At 39.2% G+C, this 23,497-nt stretch overlaps 1 protein-coding gene across 3 annotated transcripts in view; it reads left to right on the top strand.

Moving 5' to 3' along the window:
- The window catches only part of LOC110079719 (gamma-aminobutyric acid receptor subunit pi), a 67,847-nt gene extending 48,866 nt beyond the window's left edge, over window positions 1-18,981 (top strand). For all 3 annotated transcript variants that reach the window (XM_020794999.3, XM_078391266.1, XM_072995372.2), the window contains 3 exons: window positions 5,993-6,145; window positions 7,977-8,170; window positions 17,801-18,981. In XM_020794999.3, the coding sequence (XP_020650658.1) occupies window positions 5,993-6,145; window positions 7,977-8,170; window positions 17,801-18,109 (656 nt within the window). In that variant the 3' untranslated portion in view covers window positions 18,110-18,981. The remainder of the gene's footprint in view (window positions 1-5,992; window positions 6,146-7,976; window positions 8,171-17,800) is intronic.
- Window positions 18,982-23,497: the final 4,516 nt, after the last annotated feature.

Genomic DNA, 23,497 nt, shown 5'->3' on the forward strand with positions numbered 1-23,497 from the left:
TCTCTCTCTCTCTCTCTCTCTGAACATCAGAATTATGGAGATTCTTTTTCTCTCTCCCTATCCTCTCAATTATTTCATCATGCGTCATTGTCTAAAAGGTACACAATACAGTAAGCAAGCTCTGTAGCCAGATGGCAGGCTGCCTGAAAATCCTAAGTGTAAGACCTTGAGTTTGTGGAAGAAAGTCAGGATATAGATAAATGATCCAGTAAGAGGGATTAGATGAACTACACAGTGTCCCTGCCCTCCAAAAAATTGCCTGACAAGTACATGTTGTATGCTGTGAGTAACTGTAGTGCATTTCAAGTTTGTCGTAAAATTCAGAAATTACCTGGATTGTGAATGAGCACATTTGTGCTACCAAACAGTTAACACTGACAAAGGATATTTCTTTCTAAACCCATTTATGTTAGTAATATGTTCTTTTATTATTATTCAAACAGAACCAATACAAACTCTCAAGGCCAAAAATATCCATATAATACGAAATACACTCTAATTGATCAAGAATAAAATCAATTAAGGCTTTGAAACAACAAAAGACCAATCTGGAGGTCATCAGTTTAACACATAATGGAACAATCAGTAGTTGATTTTTTTTTTCCAAATCTATATTTTCAAGAGCAAGTAAGTACTTTTACGTAGGAGAAATGTCCCATCCCTTCTAGGAGAGGGTTCTCCTTTGATGAGTACATCATTTTTCAGCTTCCCCGGCTTCCAAAGCCACCCCGACTGCCGCGCTGGGTGCTGGTACTTTGGAAGCCCAGGAAGCCTCCGCAGCAATTTTTTTGGATTTGTTTTGTTTTTTGCAGCCCCAGGGGCTTGCAGTATTTTATTTTTATTTTTTGGTGATTTTTTTCCTTTGGCTGGAACGGATTAATCATTTTCAATGCATTCCTATGGAAAATGGTGCTTCGACTTATGAAATTTTTGAGTTACAGTACAGCCACCGTTCCAATACGGATTGATTTCGTAAGTCGAGGCACCACTGTATTGAAGTGTGCACTGAGTGACAGGAAGATGGGATTGGATTAATCAGAGGACAAGTTGCACATTCAGAGTATAGTCCTGATTTATGGGTATAAAAGACTGAGTGAGCCTTAGGGTAATGAGGTCTCTCTCCCCTTTTGTCCCCCAAGACAGCTGCAAGGAGAGGATCAGAAGCTTCCGAGTACAAGCTTTTGTGTAGTTTGTGATTACATTTGGAAGTGACAGATTAGAGGTAGTTTAAACTTGGGATGAGGTAACCCTCTCAGTATTGTTAGTGACAGTTCCCTTACTGGCTAGTGCTGATGGAGGTTTGCAGTCCAGTAATTGGTTGATGGACATCCATTTTTTCTCAACCCAGGTTTATGCTACAATTTATTAGGATGATGCAAGAACAAACTGTGGTTTCTGATCCTGGCTTGTTCCAATTAACTTTTGCTAAGCTAACCTGCATTCCTGGCTGAGATAACAAACTGCTTTCAGTGTAAGATAAGATATTGCTAAGTGTCACTGCTCACATGACATTTTGTCATCCAACCACACAGATACTGCAGCCCTATTAGAGGGTGAGCGAGCATGCACATAGTATTTAAAAGACAGCTAATTTTAAAACTGTGTGTAATAATAAAAAGACACAGTAAAGCAGTCATATGCACAGCAATCAGCATCAAAATTCGTATTTTAGTTTTTTTGGTTCAGTTGTTAAAAGCCAGGTTAAAAAGAAGCATCTTTCCCTGCCAGGAAGATAGCAAGAAAGGGGTCATTCTGGCCTTCCTTGGGAGGGCATTGCATAAACTGGGAGTAGCCATTGACAAGGCCTTCTTTCACTTCCTTGCCAAGTCTCTTCAGCTTTGCCCAACAGGGAGAGATTATTTAAACCCCCTCCTTCATCCAGCTAGGTCTCTGAAACACAAACTAGGTCATTACGTCCATCCAGGATCCAGTCTCTAGATGTTGTCTTGTCTTTCACTGACCTGGCATTTAACTGCAGCATTTTCTACTGAGGGGACTTGCCCCCAAGGCTGTCCAGGCTATTTAACCAGGGAGACCATTTGAGGCAATAAACAGCCTGGATTTCCCCTCTGTCCCTGGATAGCATAGTTGTCTCTGTGCTTTTTATCTCCCTCCTGCCACCTGTTGTTCCAGTAGTATTGCAGCTGAAAGCAATCTTGCCTACATGGTCCTAGAAGCCAACAGGGTCAGGCAGCTAAGCAGACAAATAAATTTGGTCCCTGTCTCCTCCCCTCTCATAGGCTGCAACTGTACCGGCAAGCCAATTCATCTTTGCTGCAGAACTATTTTACCCTTGTTTTCAGATTAGGTGATCACACTGAGACTGCAGATTGTTTCAGGGCCACTCAGTCTGATGGGATTTGATCTGCGTTACATCTCACAGCCCTTCTTCCTTTGATCTCGCCCTCTGATGATTCCTGGCTTTACTTTTATAGTTCATATTAAAGTCGGTGGACTGTTTAAATTCTTGCACAGTGCTAGAGAAAAGGGCCAGTTTTTCAAAATACTCAATAATGTGCGAACACATACACACAAAGCACTGAAACAATACTGTAGTCTGCTGTATTTCATCAAGGTTGTTTCTATTTCATATTGATTTTTATCTTTTTTTTTTGGTCTGTGCTGAGATGAGCTAGTGCTAAAGTAGTATATCAGTGTAGTGACAAGGTGATCTAGTGCTAAACCCGTAGCTTGTTTTGGAAAAAATATAAAAAAATACTTCAGGATGACTGCGGAGAAAGATTGAGGGCTGTGTGTTCCCACTGTCTAAAACATCGCACCCTGCTTAGTATGGCATCAGACTGGGACCTACCATGAGGCCCCCACATCCTATAGGGCAGTGGTTCCCAACCTTGGGTCCCCAGATGTTCTCTGACTGTAGCTCCCAGAAAGCCTGAGCAGTACAGCTAGTGGTAAAGGCTTGCGGGAGTTTTAGTCCAAGAACATCTGGGGAGCCAAGATGTTGAGAACCACTGCTTTAAGAGACCAAAACAACTGCTCACAAAGGGAAAAGTTTGTTTGGCTTGTTTCAGGTTGAAAAAAGTAGACACTCCTAGCAGTAGAGAAAAAACCTTCTGTGTCAGGATCAAAAAAGGACTGGGCTGATTTGAATTGGCCTTTGCGTCAAATGATTGAAAAAATGTGAATTCCTCTGTTTTACACCAGCAGCAAATTGCATGGTATCTGACGATGTAGTTGCAGCCTTAGTTGGGGGTTCTGGTCCTCGGCCTCATGTCCTCTCTAAGTGGCAAAGAAGTAATAAAAGTTGATAGAATGGAAGCATGAGCCCAGAGTCTACAAAACAACTGGCTCACAATACATGAAGGACCTGAACCTTTATAGAGTTGATGTTTCACTAGACCAAAGTTGTTCTGGAGAAGCAGAGGCAGTAAACAAGCAAATCACTAGATGTCCCCCAACAGATGTACTCGTTTGCCCTGGCAGAGGTTAAGTGGAATTTCCATAGTGTGGACATTGCACATATTTAACATTAAGAAAAAATAGATACATTATAAAATTAAAAAGTAAAAATGTGAAAGTCACTATACAATCCCCAGGATTCTATGTGAAAAACTGAACTCGGTACCCTTTAGCAAGGGGCTAAATCCAATTGGTAGTTCCACCTACAGCAAACCCACTGAATCAGTGGGGCTTGTATTATATATGTTGACTTACTAAAGACCCATTGATTCTGCTCTAGCAGTTGGATTTAGCCCAATATGTAGAACAGCAGGACAAACAGCAAGGAAACTGGGGCAGTGGTAATAGCAACCTATCATTCTCACAGCATCCAACATTACAGGTGAGAGGTTAACAGACTGACAAGCAATTTAAATAGTATTCACAGTCTTCTGAATCCCCAGTCTTTGATCTGTCAATAAGGTGTGTCAGATTCATGGGCATCAGGAATGGGACCTCTGTGACAGAGGCCTCCATTTGTGGAATTTGCTCACTTAGGAAAAAATAAAAGTTCCACTCATTCCTGGTCTCTAAATGAATTATCTGGTCATTTTTATTTCAATGCACATTTGACTCATTGCTTTACTCTTCATCAATTATTACTACTGCAGATTTTTCAGGTCTGTTATGAATTTTAAGTTGATGCTTTTATATGCTTAGATGTTTTGTTATGGAATCTTCTTTACACAGCCTTTTGAGAGCAGTTTACACTGAAAGGCAGTTTTGATTTTTTTTTAAAAAGTAAATATAACAAATAGTTGCATAAGATAGGTGAGAACTGGCCAGAAAGTAGCATGAAGAGGAGGAAAAAACCACCCAGGGACAAATGTCACAAAAATAGGATAATGCATTGCTGAGACTGCACTGTGTACTAGGTATGGCTGGCAGGTTGTTCCGAATTGCATATCACAGCGTGTTGGAGGAATCCGAAGAGGACATAGCACTGTAGGCATGTGACTTCTTCGTCACAACTCTGGAGATGCCAGTGGGTCTTCTAAAGGGCAGAGGAACTGTCACATACACTTAACACTCTGCAGGGTTCTTTTCCCAATCCTCCCCCCCCTCCTTCCACTGCCTTTCTGGACACTACAAACATTTTATCTTCTGCACAAGACCTCAGGAGAAGCGCCTTCTACATAAGAATTTGTGATGGTGCTGTTTAATTTCTGCTTCCTGATTCATGAACTCACTTGTATGTTTCTAATTTCAAAGGACGCAAAGACGTTTTCCTTGCTTTCTTTGCAAAGGGAGATACTGGACAGAATCATATTGATCAGTTATGCTGGTGTAATTGCAGTGACATAACCACATGCAGCAAAGGGCCATTTGTTAACCTGTTCTCTCCTGCCTCCCTTCTCATGCAACATGCATGTCTGGTTTACAGTGAGAGATACAACCTACAAGTTGACCAACTAGTGGCAATGCACTGCAGCCGTTTACTACCATTGTATTTATGCCAGCCTAACTGACCAATTGGATTCTGGTCAGCATGGCAGATGTCTTGAAATACTGCTTGGAGGTACATTATACAGCCAGGGTACATTATACACCCTTGTAAATAATCTTGGAATTTGCTGTTTGATTAGGTACTTAGTATTCTCTTCTTGGGGGCCTCTTGTAAAACCCTTTGAAATGCAGTAGAGAATTTTAATTACCTCATCAAATGAAAAAAAAAATCCCAGAATTCTATAGAATGGATATGTACGAGATAGGTCTCTCTTAAAATACTAAGCACTTATAAATAGGCAAAAAGTACAGGTTTACATTGGCAGATTTTGTGATCAGAAAGTCCCTTGCTTCTTATGTAACTAACATCTGCTTGGTTTCCTCGTTGCCTCTGCCTTTAGCTAGCCCTCATGTTCAGAAGGCTAATGTCCTCTACTGCCGTTCACCCGCAGAAAAATCAGAACCTGATCATCACCCATCAAAAAAAATTAAATACATGTTTGCATTTCCATGTTTCAAGGAGAAAAGATATAAATAACTCTGGAGGAGCACACTGTTGTCATTTAAACTGAATAATATTCACTAATAATAAATGAAAGAGCATAAAAATATAAGGATGTATAAAAATAAAATCCTCTCAGTTTTCATTTCATTGCTTCATGTACTATGACATGTTTCACTAATTCATTTAAACCCAGTTGCTTCGTTTGTGTCCCTGATTTGTGGAACAGGGAAAGGTTTTCTTCATTTTTTAATTTTTATTTTTCCCCCAGCTGTTCTGTTTCTCTATTGCTTTTGTATATTTATTGTAGTTTACAGTGCTTTATTTGTCAAGCACTTAGAGACCAAGAGGATACAGTGACGAATAATTATGGGAGCAGGGGGAAATGGCCAAACTGACTTGCTGACTGACACTAACTGAATAATTGTAAATGCCCCATTGAATTATTCATATGCAAAAATTATGCAATGGTACATTCATAATTTACTGTGTAAAAATATTTAGATCTTGAAGAAAAAAATGTTGGCTATGTTCCGGTAATTGGGTTGTTGAACTTTCCTTTTATTTTTATTTTTTTTAACATAGGACGTTATCCAAAGTTAGTGTTCCACTTTGAGCTGAAGAGGAACATTCTGTATTTTATCCTTGAGACCTATGTGCCATCCAGTTTACTGGTTGTTCTCTCCTGGGTTTCATTCTGGATAAGCCAGTCATCAGTTCCTGCTAGAATCTGCATAGGTGAGAAATAAAAATAAAAATAAAACATGTGTATACATGAGTGTGCACAAATGTATTCAAGTGCACCTTATGTTTGTTTATTTATAGCTTTTTATATTGCTCATTAAGGATAAATTCTGAGGGTGGTGAACGGAAACAAACAATTAAAACTGTAAAGTACGGAATAATATAAAATGATATATTCTCTGATATATTCTCCCTATGTGTTAGTACTTTTTTGTACTTTGGGTACTGCCACCGTTAGTTCTATTTCTGATGCTGTTTTATTTTGTTTTAAACATATATGTTCATGTTTAAAACAAAATAAAACAACATCAGAAGTAGAACTAACAGTGGCAGTACCCAAAGTACAAAAAAGTACTAACACACAGGGAGAATATATCAGAGACTCGTTTGCATAGGGGCAAAGGAGTCTCTGAGGAGTTTTTCCAAATTCAGGATGCTACCACTGAGAAGTCCCTGTCACCATCTGCCTCACCTCATTTGTCAGGGGCATCTATCATAAAGCCTGTGAAGATGATGCTGAGGATATCATCCTTTAGATAATGTGGCCCCAAACCATTTAGGGCTTTAAAGAGAAAATATCATTTTAAATTGGGTCTGTCAGCAGACTGGAACTAATGCAGAGACTTAACATGGTCATACTGGCCAGTTTATACACAATCTAAAACTGTGTGAAAAGTATCAGTGATTAAAATTATGAAGAAAAATAGGGGGAGAAACTGGTTTACAGTAATGATGGATGTAAACAAGCAATATCTGCTTTAATTAGTATTGGATCTCTAGGCTTTCATGTACAGTAACTAGATGTTTGTATGAAATGCAGCCAACACAGAAGGGACGTGTTTCATTTTATCTGATTTTACTTGGCTTTATCAGAATTTGGCCAAAATGTTAATGTTGTTGGAAAACACTACTAATTGAACTGGGGCTTTTAATAAGAAAAGCATATACTCACCCTCAGTGTGGTGGCTAATATGAAAATAAATCACATCTGACTCATAAATCTAGAAATGCTTCTTCTTGTAATTGTCTCCACAGATAGTGAAAGCTTGTAGTACTTTCTGTTACATGCTGTCCAAAAAGTAGATAGTCTGGCAGATAACTAATCAGACAGAGCTCCAAAATCTTATAGTTATTACCCCATCAAAAGCACATTGAAAAAGTTACACATATTTTCAGCCTTTCCAAAATGACATGTGTGATGAAACATGAAACAATCGGGGAAATAGCTACAAGCCCCAAAGAACATACCTTGTTCTTTGTGTTCCCTAACAAATCTCTGTTTTATTTGTATTAACAGTTTGCACTTCCCCCCAAATTACCTAGTGATGAGTTAGATGAGTTTCTGAGAGATGAGCTGAGAGAGCAATTCCGACGTTTCATCTCCACTTTTTTCATCCCTCTTTTTTCCTCTTCATCTTTTCAACCACGGAAAAGAACTATTTTCCCCGAACCTGACAAAACTGGACTTCACTTCTTGTGCCCCAAGTACTTCGAATTATAAACCGCCATAAACAAAAGGAAGATGGGTGGACATGGGACTATGGAAGAACTCAAAAATAAAGAAATGCAGAGGAACTGGTATCCAAAGGCAGAGCAGGAGGCACAGGGCTGGCCTAGTAAGACAGCCAACTCAAGTATAAGATCCGGAGGATTGGGAGTGGGATTCAACTCCAGCCAGTCCAGTTGGTTCTGTGTGTGGAAAAAAGAGTGCTATCAAGGCCTGTGCCTCTGGCAACAAAATGTCTTGGAGCACCCCTGTGGAAATGGCATTATGTTAATCTTTCAAGAATACCTGTTTTCTTCCCTGTCTTCTTTTTTGTTGTAGGAGTTACCACAGTGCTTACTATGACAACACTTATGATGGGAGCCAGGACATCCCTTCCTAATGCTAATTGCTTCATCAAAGCAATTGATGTTTACCTGGGGATCTGCTTTAGTTTTATCTTTGGCGCGTTACTGGAGTATGCGGTGGCTCATTTTTGTACCCTTAATCGGTCTGGTGTGAAAAAACTCACAAAGGTATTTGTTCTATTTTAATTCCTTCATCTTCTAATTCTCCTGGCCTTTCTTTTCAGCCCTTCTCTCCATTGCTTCCAATACTGTGAAGGCACGTCCGATTCCAGCTTTGAGCTGCTTTTTACCATAACATTCCCTACCTCCTGTGGCACAATTTTTAAAATACTGTAATTGTGCAGGCTCAAGGCCAAACTAAGCATTGGTTACAACTCATCCCAGAAGATGGAATACCTAAAATCTAGAGAATACATGATTGTTGAAGCCAAAGTTTTTCATACCTGCCTTAGTTTATGAATTATCTTGCTGGGTTTTTTTGTGACTGGAAATCAGGAGGTAAGTACAGGCTTTGTCTGCAAACCTGATTGCTCAGTCACAAAGGATTGCCTGAATCATCTATTTAGAACCCTAATAGGCTGTGGCTTCTAATGAGAAGTTATCTCTGTAATGTGTCATTTGGTGCTGGAAAAAAACAAAGCTTTGTGTTCCTTACACAATACAAAATCAAGGGCAGGTGATACCTTTATTAGACCACAATGATGATGATGATGATGATGATGATGATGACGACGACGACGACGATGATGATAAAGCTACCTTTCGACCTATACTTGTCTTCATCAGGTTGTGTGCCAATGTTTTGTGGATGATACAGAAGAAACATAAGAAAGTTCCAAAAGTCATACCAGATATTGGTGCCCGTTTCTTAAAAATGAGTTCCCAAATGAAGGCTGCAAAAACAAATCAGGATTGTAGGTTTCAGATTCCGCCCTCATGGGCTTTGGTTGGACTGTCTCTCCCAACTCACCAAAGAAGTGCTGCCAAGTATTCAGTGTTTCCTGTTCGCTTCTTTTGTACTCCAAGATTCCTGCTTACACAGAAATGTGGCAAACCCCCTATCAGAGAATTGGGAACAAGATTTCATCTGTTGCTTACAAGCACCACATTGTTTTTGGATGGCAAGGAACTGCAGCAGTGGCTACAGGTGGTCTTGCACTGTTTGGAGTAGTTTGCCAGCTATGGATTTCCTGGAGGAAAGTGATCCGGCCCCTGTTAGGCATCCTTTTATTGTGTCCAGATTGGACAATTGTAACATGCTCTGTGTGGGTTTGTGTGAGAAAAATGTTCTAAAACCACTTCTGCTGCTTTTTTGGATCTATTATTTATTTCTCTATTTAATTTTTATCCAACCTTTCTCTCCTGGCGGAGAACCAGGTTGGCAAATTAAAACATTTAAAATCAACATTCAATTAAAACAAATTGGTTAAGCCTTAAAATGATAATATATACATATTTAAAACATCATACTAAAACTATAAATTTTAAATCTGAAAAGATCTCCCCGTCTCAGTTGCCTCCTGGCTTCCCCAAAGCCTATCTAAAGAGGTACATTTCCAGCTGATGGCAGAAGAAAAGGAGGAAAGGGACCAACCAGACCTTCCAGGGGAGGGACTTCCATAATGTGAGAGCAGCCTCTCTCAGGTCCTCAAAAGATGTGTTTGTGAGAATGGTGGAACTAGGACTGAGAGAAGGCATTCCCCATACACATAAGGCCTCATACAAGGAGTGGTGCCTCGCTTGATGACATTAATCTGTCCCAACAAAATTGCTGTAGAGTGAAATCATCGTCAAGCGGGGGAAAAAAACCCATTGAAATGCATTGAAAATCGCTCAATGTGTTCCAATGGGCTAAATGCCTAATCGTCCAGCGAAGATCCTCCATAGGGCGGCAATTTTCCGGTGCCTCTCTTGAGAAAAATCCATCCTAAAAACAGCGGGGAGCCATCTTGCACAGTGGGTGGCCATTTTGAGAGCTGCCGAGCAGCTGTTTTCAGACCATCGTTAAGCAAAAAAAAAGGTTCCTGAAGCAGGGAACCGATCATCGTTAAGCGAATTTTACCTCATTGTCAAGCAGATTCATCGTTTAGTGAGGTAATCATTAAGCGAGGCACCACTGTAGGATGTTTCAGACTGCCTGGATCTAAACCATAAATGGCTTTATAGGTCATGATCAACACTTTGCAAAAGGTTTGGAAATGAACTGGCAGCCAGCAAAGGTAGAATAACAGAGGATACACAGTCATGGAAACCAGCACCAGCCCACAGTTTGGCTGCAGCGTTTTGCACCAGTTAAAGTTTCCAAACTGTCTTCAGAGGCAGCCTTATGCAATTCAAGTGGAAGTTAACCAAGGCAGATGTCACTGTAGATCAAGTCAGGTTTCTCAAAGAATGGCTATAGCTGGCACAAATGCAAAGGATGAAAAAATAAAAGGCAAAAAAAAGAGGTAAACATGAAAGAACACATACAAAAAAATCATCTACCCATCTTCTGTTAATACAGATCACTCGTGTTTTAGAGGGAGTCAATGAGAGAACACAAAAACAAAAGGCAAAAAAAGAGCCTCTTTTTTGTTTTTCCCCAAGACACCACTGTTGCCAGTCTGTTGTAGGGGTGATATTATTTGAGATGTTTCTTAGTAATAATTGAGCAAATAGCTGTTTGGCTCTCGGTTTATTTCCAGGCCAAATTCATAGTGCTGGTCATGAAGGCCTATATGGTTTAGGAGCCAGCATATCTAAAAGCCAGTTTTGTTTTTATGCACTGTTAAGTCAAAACTCACTTTTTAAAGCAACCTTTCAAGGTAATTGAGATATTCAAGGAGTGCTTTTACCAGTTCCCTACCCAACAAGCTTCCATAGCTTAGGGGAGATTTAAACTTAAGCCTCCACTATACCGGGGGTTCGCAAACTGGGGGTTCCCAGATGTTCTTGGACTGCAGTTCCCAGAAGCTTTCACCACTTGTTGTGCTGGCTAGGATTTCTGGGAGCTGCAGTCCAAGAATATCTGGGTATCCAAGTTTGAGAACCACTGCTCTATACCACACTGTGCTATAGTGTGCCAGTGTGCTCATGTAATTGTGTTGTTTGCTCCATCATCTCACAATTGTGAACGGCTGCTAGTCATTATATCTATACATTCCAGTATCAGAGGCAGAATGTCTGTGAACACCAGTTGCTGGGATAGTTTTGCTATACCCATGTCCTGCTTATGATTTCCCCAAAGGCATTGTTTGGCCATTCTAGGAACAGAACAATGGATGAGATAGGCCTTTGCTCTGACCTAACAGGGTTCTTCTGCTGTCTGAGATTAAGCAGATGGGCACACAGGACATTCTTGGCCATATAAGCATTAGGAAGTCAAATCTGATTTGACAAACACATTTGGATAAAAAGAGGATTGAGTAAAAAAGAGGACTGAGATAAAAAGCGATCAAGTATTGGTCACATTAAGATTTGTGTTTTTCATTTTTCCATTGTGTTTCTTTTCCTGAACTTTCTAAAACATAGATGAGAAACTAGGGGCCTTTCAGATCATTCTGCATTCTAGTTCCCATAACCCTACCTGGCCAGTGATGGGAACTGCTGTGCAACAACATCTGAGAGGCCACAGTTTCTACATGCATGGGAGAGAAGTGCTGTGCAACTCTGAAAAATCACAGTTCTTCATCGTAAGTTCATAGTGTATGTTCACACTAATATGTATGTCACGTTGATGTAGTAGATCATTTTGCAAATAAGGGAGGTTGTGTGAATAATTTGTACGTGTGTGTGCATGCACATGCAACAACACTGTAAAATGTCCATAAAGAAACCAACTTAAACAAATTTCTTTGGTAGATAGACTAGAATTTACGATTGCCAAAGAAAAACGATTTCTGCTCAACTCGAAATTAAAATATTTCTATTAAGGTTTTGTGCTTATTTTTTAATTTTGAATATTAAACTGAAATTTTGTTGAAAGGGGATGGTTGTTATGTGACATCAAGTCACATCTAAGTTATGGCAACCCTTAACAGGTTTTTCAAATTATGTGAGATATTTAAGAAATGGGTTTACCAGTGCCACCTCCTAGTAAGTTTTCATGACTGAGTTTCGAATCTTGGATTTGAATCCAAATCTCCTAACTCATAGCACAACACTCTACAACACCACACACTGGATCTCAATAGGGGGTATAGGTGTAGAGCTGTGAATGTGAACTCAAAAAGAGGACATGATGTTGAAAATTTTGGGAACCAGTGTTCCAGAGCATTACTGGTAGGTGTGTAGTTGACACATACATTTTGAATGGACTCTGAGAAATTTTAATATGCACTCCTCTGTTACAGATAATGCATGTAACAATAATTATCACAGTATGATATAATATGGTCTTTAGTAGCAGTATGAGGCAATGCAAGCTTGCTCCTATAGTTGTGTTGTGTATCATAATTAGCCCAAAAGCAAGAAGGAAGGTAAACAGGAAAGAATGTTCAATCTTATAGTAACTCAGTTCTTAAATATTCTAAAGAGCCTAATCTGAGAAACATATTTAAGTTGTTCCTCATAAATTGGATTTGGGAACCCCAGTAAGAATGCCACCGGAGATTTCTCTTAGTGTCAACTGGGCTCCCTGTCCTTCTTGATCTTTGTTAAGCTTCCATTAGCCCCGAAGGTCAGGGTGCTACACAGTGAAGTGCTGAACTCTGGCTTCAGATTTAGCTCAATGAACATTTGTGGGCTTCACTGAGGTCTCTGAAATATTCTTGGATTATAAAATTGGTCAGTGACTGTAGTCCAGTGCTTTACTTTAAAGCACACTAATGTGCTCAGAAAAGAGAGAAAGGTAAGCTAGGGCGGTGGGACAAGCAGCAAGGAAATGTTTTAATTATGCTAGAAATTTGTATTATTGCCTAGTTTTTGTCTGTATCTCTATCTCTGTCTGTATCTTTTCTCCCTGAGCATCCCCAGCCTGCCCTCTATGAAAAAAGTATTTTCTCATGCTTTCTGGGGGTGGGAGAGTACATGATTTCATATGTGAGTCTCACCAGTGCCAGTTTCTTGACGCTGGACCCCACCAGTGTGTATTTTGTTAAAATGGATGTTGCCCAATTCACTCTTATAGTGTGACATAAACAGAGGAATGGAAAAGGTGTGCTGGAGACTTTTGTCTTGTGCCAAAAAAAGCTTTACAACAAGCTTTATAGTCACCTTCATGCATGTTGTTCCAAACCACATCATGTTTCCATGTATCATGAAACCTTAAGCCATTTAAACATGGTGTTCTGCAGGGATTCTCAGACCTCAAAAATCTCATGCTGCTGCTGCCTACTAGGAAATATACATCCTATATGTCTATAGCCTTCCATACATGCAGCTTCTTTGTCCTATCCTCTGGGTTCCTGAAAATTGAATAGATACATTCATTAACAAGAAGTAGTGACAGATGCCATTTTCCAGTAGCCTTCAGCTGTCATACAGTTGCTTCCCAGAGACTGTGCAATTGATTTAATGTTGCCATCTGCCTGCTAGTCTCACCTTGAGAGCAGGAACTGGGAGTAGAACTAATAGCTTTATTATTTAAAAATACATTCAAAAGTTAAGTTCCCTCCTGATATATAAGGTTGATTTCTATAATCTGAAATAGTCTAATTTTCTTCTCTTGCAGAACCTTTCAGAAGTCCATTAAATGTCTGTAGACATTTCCAGATTCTATTACACAGACAGATATTTGTAGCTCTACTATACATCCTCTTCCCCCTTTCTACTAGGGCAATAGGATAAGCAAACACATGCGAGAAACACACATTTCAAGTTCCCTTGGAGAAGAGAGTATTTTAAACCACAATTGATAGACTGGGGTGCACCATGTCAGATGCTATATTTTTCATACACAGTTTAAGTCCCTCTTAGGGAACATAAAGGAGCTAAAAGCAATCTGAGAAAGCATCAACCATCTGCAAACAACTTCAGAAGGCTGCAGAAGAATCATAATATCCTGCTGTGTAGTAAACCTGCTGCTTGGTACAAACTTTCCATTTTTTATTGTAAAAAATGCAAATGTAAACAAAAATGCATTCCTGCCCATCTGCCTCTCTTTTTTTTAAGTTTAGAGATGATATATCTTGATGGTTTTCCTTTATAATAAGACTTTTGGAGTGGTGATGTTTTTTTCTCAGCTTTCTGTGTTTTCAGAGGAACAGCTGTGCTTTCTAAAATGTAATCATGAATGGAACACCACCAATGAAGACCACTGGCAAAACCAATCCCATTCCTCCACCACCACCCATAAAGCTTATTGTAATGGAAGATCCACACATTACATCAATCTGATCCCTACTCTCACTTCTGAATGTTATAAGCTTCTTTCTTCTTCTTTTTTTATTAGCCCATTGGCTTTCCACATTGAATATAAGCCTTCCCTTTTTGCTTCCACACATTTCTGTTTTCCATTATTCTAGTCCATGCCAATCCTGCTGATTTGTTAAAAAAAAAACTCGCTGTCTATCTAGTTTCCAGTCTTCCTCTACTTCTTTTTCTGGTCCAAGTTTGCCACTGACATATTCCATCGCCCATCTGTTTGTCTTATGCTATGGTATATCCATTTCCATTTTAATTCTGCTATTTGTTCCTTTACATCTATTATTTTGGCCTTTTGTTGTATCATTTGACTTTTTTCTTCAGCTATTAGTTTGTAATTTAGCACCTGTTTTTGAGTTTTTGTGAGCTTTTCCCCTATGGATTTTTGTTAGAGTTCATGTCTGTGCAGTGTGCGTTAATAATAGCAACATAGATGTATTGCAAACTAAAAAAAAATTAAGTTTAGATTAATTTTTAGTTTCTAAGAATTTTGCTTTGTTTACCAACAGCTGACAACGCAAGTGTTAGTCATTGCTCCAGCAGATTTCTTACACTATATTATACTATAAAAACATATAATACCAACTCAAATAGAGTAGTATTTATTATTTTAATGCAAAAATGGTTAAAAAACAAGAACCTAGTGAAGAAAGAGTTGGAATGTTTGGGTTAGGAAAAAGGAATGAAGGGGTCCAGATGTTCATACCGTTCCTTGATCAGCAAATGTTTTATACTTTGAATACATTCTTTCAAAAGGAAGCAAATGGAGAGTAGAGATGGATGAGCCCCAACAGAGAGTACACATAGAATTTTGGCTTATATGCTGCCCACAGGCAGGAAAAAAATGAAGGATGGAATAACATCGAACAAGATTAGTAAAGGAAGTGATCATATGTGCAAAATTTGAGAGAACAAATCAATGGCCATTATACACCAGTCAACAGTGGTTTAAATATGGCAATGTTAGAAACAGGCCAAAAGGTAGCTAAAGCCCCCCCCCCAAGGGAAAAGAGAGCCTTGTGGTGCAATGGTTACGTTGCAGAACAAATAAAATTAAAAATTATAAATGCATGTGGAAACAGTTAATGACTAAAGTGCAGAATGAATGGTATAATATTGCAGGCACCCAGATCCTGAATACATTTGTTGCTGCTAAGAGGCTCCCGAACAGTTTCCAAAGTTGTTGCAAATGTGGTTGGTTTCATTAGTATCTAGCATAAGGACTGGATCAATGTCTGTAGAGCAGAAGTGAGAAACTATGATCCTCCAGTTGTTGGATTGCAGCATGATTCCTCACAATTGGCCACAGTGGCTAGAAAATACTGTCCAACATTTTGCGTGTTACAGTATCCCACATAAATTGGCCTTTCCCATAAACATGAATGCAGGAGTCTTGTCAAAAGTTGTAAACTATGTACCAACATCTGGTACATAGAGGGAAGTCATCTGTGTAGTTGAATTTAATATGCATTTAGTATATCAGTAGGCACTGAACTGCATCTGAACACATCAATCTTAAGCATATTCATAAGGATATTACAGAATTAAAAATAACCTGGACTGATCTAGAATCACAGTGTTTTCCAAGTCAGAGGATGTAAATGTCAAAGAAACAGTACATTTGGTCTTCTTTTTAAAAGATGGGAACTGTTAAATAGAAAATAGTAAGGGCCATATTCCAGGAAGCAGTGGAGGCAGAGGAAAAAGTGTACCAAAGCATCAAAAGGATAAACTTTTAATTTAAAATATTCATGCCCCGTCTTTCTCCTCAAGAGGACCCAAGGCAGCTTACAACTTTAAAGCAAACAATTCTAAATACTAAAAAACAATACATTCATACAATATTTAAAAAGAATTAAAGAGATATCAAATTAAAAACTAGTGGATAAAATGTTTTAAAGCCATTCTAAAAATGCATTTTGAAAATGATAGTAGTTATAAAAATATAAACTAATACTGTATTTTAAAAGTGCAGCAGCCCAATTTTTAAGAACTCCCTCATAGGCAACCAGTTATGGAGAAAAGGTCCACTAGAAGAGAAAGCTCTTTGCCCGCTTGCAGGAAGACAACAAAGAGGGGGCTAACGTGGAGTAGCGACTGATAGAGAAGCCCTATCTTGTGTCCTTGCCAAACGGAGCTGTGAGGGTGGTGGGATGGAAAGAAAAGTGTCCCCTGATGATTATAAAACCCAAGAAGGCTCATAAAGGGAGATGTCTTTCAGGTAGTTTGGATCCAAGTCTTTTAGGGCTTTATAGGGCGAAACCAGCACTTTGAATCATACACAAAAACAGACTGGCAGCCAGTGGAACTGCTGTATAATGATGGTGGTTATGGTTATGGTTATGGTTATGGTTATGTACTCAAGTGACCTGGAATAAGCTTCAGTTTATTCACTCCAATCCAGTCATCAGACACCAATTTAGAACTAAAACAGCTTCACTGGAATTAGATGAAAAGGAGGGATAAAGTTGGGTGTCATCCACATACTGATGACAGCCCCCAAACCCCAGGCTACCTCAACCCACCAGTTTCATGTAGATGTTAAATAGCCTAGGGACAGAATGCAACCCTGAGGAACATCATAGGCCAGGGTGTCAAACAGGAGTCCCTGAGTCCTTCAGGAAGAACTACAGCTACTGTAGAGAAATGTTTCTAACTCCTATCCCAGAGAATTGGCCCAGAAAGATAACATGGTCAATGGTACTGAAAGCCGCTGAGAAATCCGGTCAGAGTCAACTGCCCCATTCTGTTCCCAGTGTAAGTCAGCCACCAAGGTGACCAAAGCAGTCTCCATCCCATAACCAGGACTGAAGCCAGATTGAAATGGATCTACTCAACATTTGCTGTGTGTTAATGAAAGGTTGGCATGCAAAATATCTATCTGGGGAGGGAGGGTAGACACACAAATCAGGGCTACAGTGCAAATGTAGAATTAAATTTATCAGATAATACTGTCACAATCTGAAAAATTGCCATGGTTGAGCAGACAGAGAGAGAGAGTTCTTCAAATCAATCTAATGAGTATTGTGGCTTCATTTGGATCTGAACTTGGTTTTCCCGTGTTTAAACTTAATCCTCTAAAGACTCCACTGCATACTTACTGTAGAATACTACATTTACTGGACAAAAATGAGTTTCAAGAGGTATGAAAAGGAGGCAAGCTACAGAGGAATGTCTAGAAGGATTCAAATAACAGCGTACACACCAAATGGGCTTCTACTGGCTTGTGGTTTTTCAGTTGTTGTGATAGGCTTCCCACAAAGATGCGTCAGTTTATAACATGGTACCTTCCTTGTCGTTCCAGCTCAGTACGAGCTCTGGGTCCTTTTCTTTGTGGGTTGTCAAGACACCCTTCTTTTGTTCTGTATCTGCACCTGTTTGATGAAGGGAATTGTCCCCCTAAATTTAAGGCATGTGATAGAATTTGTGATCAAATCTAGTTGTGTTCTTTACTAGGTAGAGGATGAAGAGGCTGAGGAAGAGATCAATGGTGTCCTGTCAGCAATTGCCAACAGCTGCAAGGCAGAAAAGGCACACAAGGTGAACTCGGACAAACCCCCTCAAACCTCTGGCAGTGAAAAGGAGGAGAAAAGTAAACACAGCAGATGTCACTCACCAATGACAGTGATGAAGAGACTCTTCTGTATATTTGACTGTGTCCATGTTAAAAATCCATATCACATAGACAATTATGCCCGGCTTTCTTTTCCCTTATCATTCATCATTGTGAATGTTTTTTATTGGGTGTACTATTTGTATTTTTAAGCTTTTAAAATCTCTTGTGGAAAGGAGGAATGAGTCTAGCCAGGAGAAGGGGCACCAACTTCTGCCAGAGAGAAGCTTTCACCCTACAGTGTGTTTGGCTATCAAAAGAAGACTGTATTTTATTGAGTAGCATTATTGTTGTGTTTCTGCTGAAATTACTGTTCATCTGTTACACTGGTGTGGTACAAAATATGTCCCTGGTCATCCGTTAGAATGACTGTGTTTTAAAAAATTGACATGATTTTGAGCATGCCAGTCAAATCTTGTTTGTAATGTTGAATGGCCAAACACATTTTTTTAAAAAAAAATCAATGTAAGATTTTGTAAAATGAGAGTTCCATAACATCAGTCTGAGCTGTGATTAATATGTTTAAAAATAAAATGAGAAAGCTATTATTTCCTATCTACTCCCCACCCTGGTGCAATATCAATATCACATTACCTTTGGCATTGTTGATAATATATAGCCTTTCCAGAATAGATAACAAACTCTTACCACATCCAGTAGTAGTAAAACATTTTATTACTCTTCTCACCATCCTTCCTTCCTTCCTTCCTTCCTTCCTTCCTTCCTTCCTTCCTTCCTTCCTTCCTTCCTTCCTTCGTTTCATTGGTAAGCCACTTTTCTCCCAGTGAAAGCAATTCACACTAAAAACACACAAAAAATTACAAGGCTAAAAAACAGTTGGACATACAATAATAAATTTAAAAATCAGTTAAATAAATGTTTTAAAATTCTCCACAAGAACCACTGTTTCACTGTAATGTCCTGGGCTACTTAAGTACAGATTAGTGTAAAGCTGTACACAAATTGAGTAAAATGCATATGATGCTTGCTTATTCCTATTATGAATAAATTCTGCTGCACTTCAGGTCTTCAGAGTGTCTTGTCAGTTTGAACTGGTTCATCCTCAACCAGGCTACATGACACAAGAAAGCAAAGTTGAAAAGTGCTGAGCAATTCCTTTATTACATAGACCACCAGCATTTGTGTAAGGTGTCCTGCTGCCTGTTCCTGCAACATTCATCGAATTGTTGTAGGGCTGGAAGGGACCTTGGAGGTCTTCTAATCCAACCCTCTGCACCAGGCAGGAGACCTCATACCATCCGGGACCTCCTACCATCCTGGACAGATGGCTATACAATCTTTTCCTGAAAACCTCCAGTGATGGCGCACCCACAACATCGGGAGGCAAGCTGTTCCACTGCTGAATGCTTCTCACCACCAGGAAATTCCTCCTTATTTCCAGATTAGATCTCCCTCTGATGAGTTTCCACCCATTGGTTCTTATCCTACCCTCAGGCACATTGGAGAATAAACTGATGCCCTCTTCCCTGTGGCAACCCTTCAGATATTAGAAGACTGCTATCAACATTCACCAAGAGTGGGGAAGACGAAATGAAGAAGGAGGGCCGTGGTGGCTGTATATTTCTCCATGATATCCCTACTCACTTGTACAGTCCAGGTGATAAATTTGTCATGAGTGAATCTCAAGTGGAGGAGAGACAGTAAGAAAGCTATTAGATAATACTAGTATCAGATAGCGAATGCTCATCATATTATCTAGTTCCAGGATATTTATGTCAACGTAAATGTCACTACCAATAATTCTGCTCCTGAATTTTCTTTTTCTCCAATCTCTATAGACTGTTCCCAAACACATGTAGCAGCTGTGGGTGAGCAACATAATCACATACAGTAGGCTCTGTGCTTGTGAGGAAGTATGTTCATGAAAACGCACACTACGATATATCTGATAGATTTACAGGTACCAGCATATCTATTTGTTATAGTATTGGAAACAGTCTGTTACATCTTTACCCATATTGGATGGGTAATTCAATATGTCCCCTTTCTGGTAATAAATATTTGTTGTCTTGGTTGCCGTTCCTGTATGTCTTTGGAAATATGTAACATGACATGTTAAGCTTAACTGATGCTGTAAAATTGAAAGTCCAAGACTGAGAGCCCTGGTACAATTAAACCAAATTATTTCCCTATTTTTAAATAAAACAAATAGAAATAAAAAGAGAAAGAAGATAAAATAATGTAATATAATATCCTGTTGCTTATATGTCACACTATAGTTGGTCTATTTAAGTATGGATTTGGTGAGTCCACTCCGCTGTAAATTTCATTGATTCCAGCAGTCCTACTCTAATTTGCTTCACAGCAGTAACTTGAATTGGCCCATTTGAATCAATGGAACTTACGGAGGAGTTAACTCACCGAATTCCCACAAATCCAATGGACTTACTCTAGTGCAATTTACTGTGCTAAGGAACAGGATTTCAGCTGATAATAATACAAATATAACAATATGAAAGAACAATAAGCTGCTCAGAGACCACTGATAAAGGTGGTCTCTAAAATCTTGCAAATAAATAAATAAATAAATAAATAAATAAATAAATAAATAAATAAATAAACTCTTCAGATGCGTAGTAAATAGTGTACGTATTAACTAAAGTCCCATTGCTTCTGGTGGATCTACTTTACATATATCTTAAGTCTAGAACCTCACCCATCATTTGTATGTCACCTTTTCCCAAGCCCCTTTCTGCAAAGGTAATTTGCAATAGAGTCTCAGAGATATGTCACGGAATAAGTACAGTACTGTTCCTTTGCCTCTAAGTCCTGGCACTGGCATAAGAGTAGGCTATTATGTGATGGATGAAACTGGTGTGTGAGATATGTAATTACCTCTCTTGTTCATTGTATTAATTTAAATGGTCTCCTTCCTTCTGCCTGTACAAATGCAATAAGCTCCTTAAGAAAAATTCAACATAAGCCTTTCTTTACTGTTCTTGGCATTATACTTTACATAAAGCCTGGCATGTTGTATTGTGAAAAGAATATGGGTAGCAGGATTAATTACTTGTAAACATCATCACAAACATAACCGCACTGAAGTCTCTAATAGGCAGACATTAGTAGGATCATGCAAGTCTTTTGTGGGATCTGGCCTGAAGAACTTCTGAGTGAGCAGCAGAAGATGAACTGCTGAGAGGACTGAAGAGGTTATTCCATCAACTAAATTGTGCTGTTAATAAATATTGGGGAGGAGTTTTTTTTTTACCATGTAATGTGAGAATCACGACTCCTTTCTTATCTTCAAAGAAATGTAAGTATTTGAGCTTCCTTGTTTACCAGAAAGGACGATACTTGCTGTATACAGAGGGTGAGAAATCTGTATCCCACAGATGTCATTGCACTCTAGTGCTTATTAGCCTTAGCCAGCCAAGGCAAGGGTGAAGTGTGATGGGAGTCACAGTTGTTCAACATCTGGGGGACCTAAAAATTATGATCCCTGCAATATACTGTACTAAGGACTACTATTCTCATACAGAGAACATCGTTTGTATAAAAGGGCTCTGAGCATTTCATTCCATATGGGGGCAGTCTTATGCTATATACTTCTACAAAATTACATGTGAATATATTTCAGGCTCCTATAGAAACACACTCAGATATGTGTTCTGCAGCAGTATTTTCCCACAATGGCGTCATATAGATAGGAATGTATAATACTGTGAGAAAATCTGTAAACAATCAGCTTGGTGGCAAGACATGGATAATTTTCCTTTTTGTGAAGGTGGGTAGAGAAACTAGCTGTATGCATTATGACCACAAATGTGGTTTTACCTCACTAAACTAGATTCATTCTTGATTCTAGTGGACAAAGTACTGAACCAGAACACTAGAGAGGAAGGTGCCAATCAGGTCTTCTCCCACTTTCCCCCAAAATGGATGAGCTTACCTTGGAAACACAATTCAAAACTCCAATGTTATGTTTCATCATGTCTCAAAAAAGCTGCAGTTTTCTCAAGAAAGCAGAAGAGGGCGCTCTCAGATCAGCTGTTGCTGGGTTGATGTGGCCATTTTTCATCTTTCATGACATCTTTGTAGAATTGTTCTTATATGAGATGCAGCAAATTGCCTTCTTTTGATATAGTACATGTTGCAGCCTCTCAATTTAGTCTACAGAGTGACTGGAGGATTAGATCTGACTGAATTTGTACTACAGCTTTGCATTGCTGTCAAAATCATTAGGAAAACTCACTTTTAAGAAATAACAGTGATCCAAGTCTGTCATGATCACAACTAATTTGCAATTTTCTCTTTACATTGATTCCTTTGTGTGATCACATACATGGAAGAGCAACAGCTGTCTTGGCACAATGAAGCTTAATAGGGATCAAACTGCTTTTTAATTATAGTCAATTTTGGTTTGTGTTTCTACAAGACATTGACCCTAATGATGAAACAGAGAGCATATCATCTGTTTTAACAATAGGTTTAAGATCTGATAGCTAGATAAAATACATACTGAATAATTACTATATGTGAAATGCTCATATGGCTGCAAGGAGTATTCATATACTGGCTAGCAAATGTGAAAAACAACATTTTTTAAAAAAAAAATCTACCACAAACCTATTGTTACGTTCCTCCTGTTACTATTGCACCTTGAAGGAAACAAGATCAGATTTCCATTTCATTTATTGGTTTGACTGTCTTCACCAGCTCCCATTTGTTTTCTAGGCACAGTTGCTAGTTTATAAAAAAAACAATAGGAAGGCTGCCACGCTCCAGGAAACTTATGTGACCCACCACCAAGGGTGTCCTCTTACGTCCAAACGACAGATCTCATTAGAGCTCAAATCATATTAGAGACATGACTCAAGTAGGCCCTTAAAGGAATAACTTCCTTGTGGCCTGATGACCAATCACAAAACAAAGCAAGCTAACCTGCAAATTACAGGAGACGATGCAAGGTCTAGAAAATCTTTCCATGTTTCATGTGTGCTGTAGGTAGGGCCACATGCTGTAGCTTGGGTACCCTTTGACACCTGACTTCCATACTACATAATTAGCTGGGTTTTATTTGTCTTTCAGGCCCAAAGGGTGTCCACATGTATTCTTTTAGGGAGGACAATCCTCCATTTGAAGACCTGGCCTCCTTTCTGGTTATGCACACAGTGGTGCCTCACAAGACGAGCGCTTCGTTTAACGAAGAAATCGCATAACGAAGAAGTTTTTGAGATTGCAAAAGCGATCGCAAAACTATGTTTCCTATGGGTTTTTTTCACTTTGTGATGATCGGCTACCTGCTTCGCTAATCGATTATCGTAAAACGAAGATTTTCACACAGCTGATCAGTGGTTTCAAAATGGCTGCTGGGTAAAAAAAATGGCCACCCGCTGTTTTCTGGGACGGATTCTTCGCTGCACGGGCAGCGAAAATGGCCACGATATGGAGGATCTTCGCTGGACGGTGAGTTTCAAGCCCATAGGAACACATTAATCGGGTTTTAATGTGTTTCTACGGGCTTTAAAAAATCGCTTTACGATGTTTTCATTCTGCAGTGATTTCGCTGGAACGAA

Source organism: Pogona vitticeps, chromosome 3 (genome assembly GCF_051106095.1).
Source record: "Pogona vitticeps strain Pit_001003342236 chromosome 3, PviZW2.1, whole genome shotgun sequence".
Lineage (NCBI taxonomy): Eukaryota > Metazoa > Chordata > Lepidosauria > Squamata > Agamidae > Pogona > Pogona vitticeps.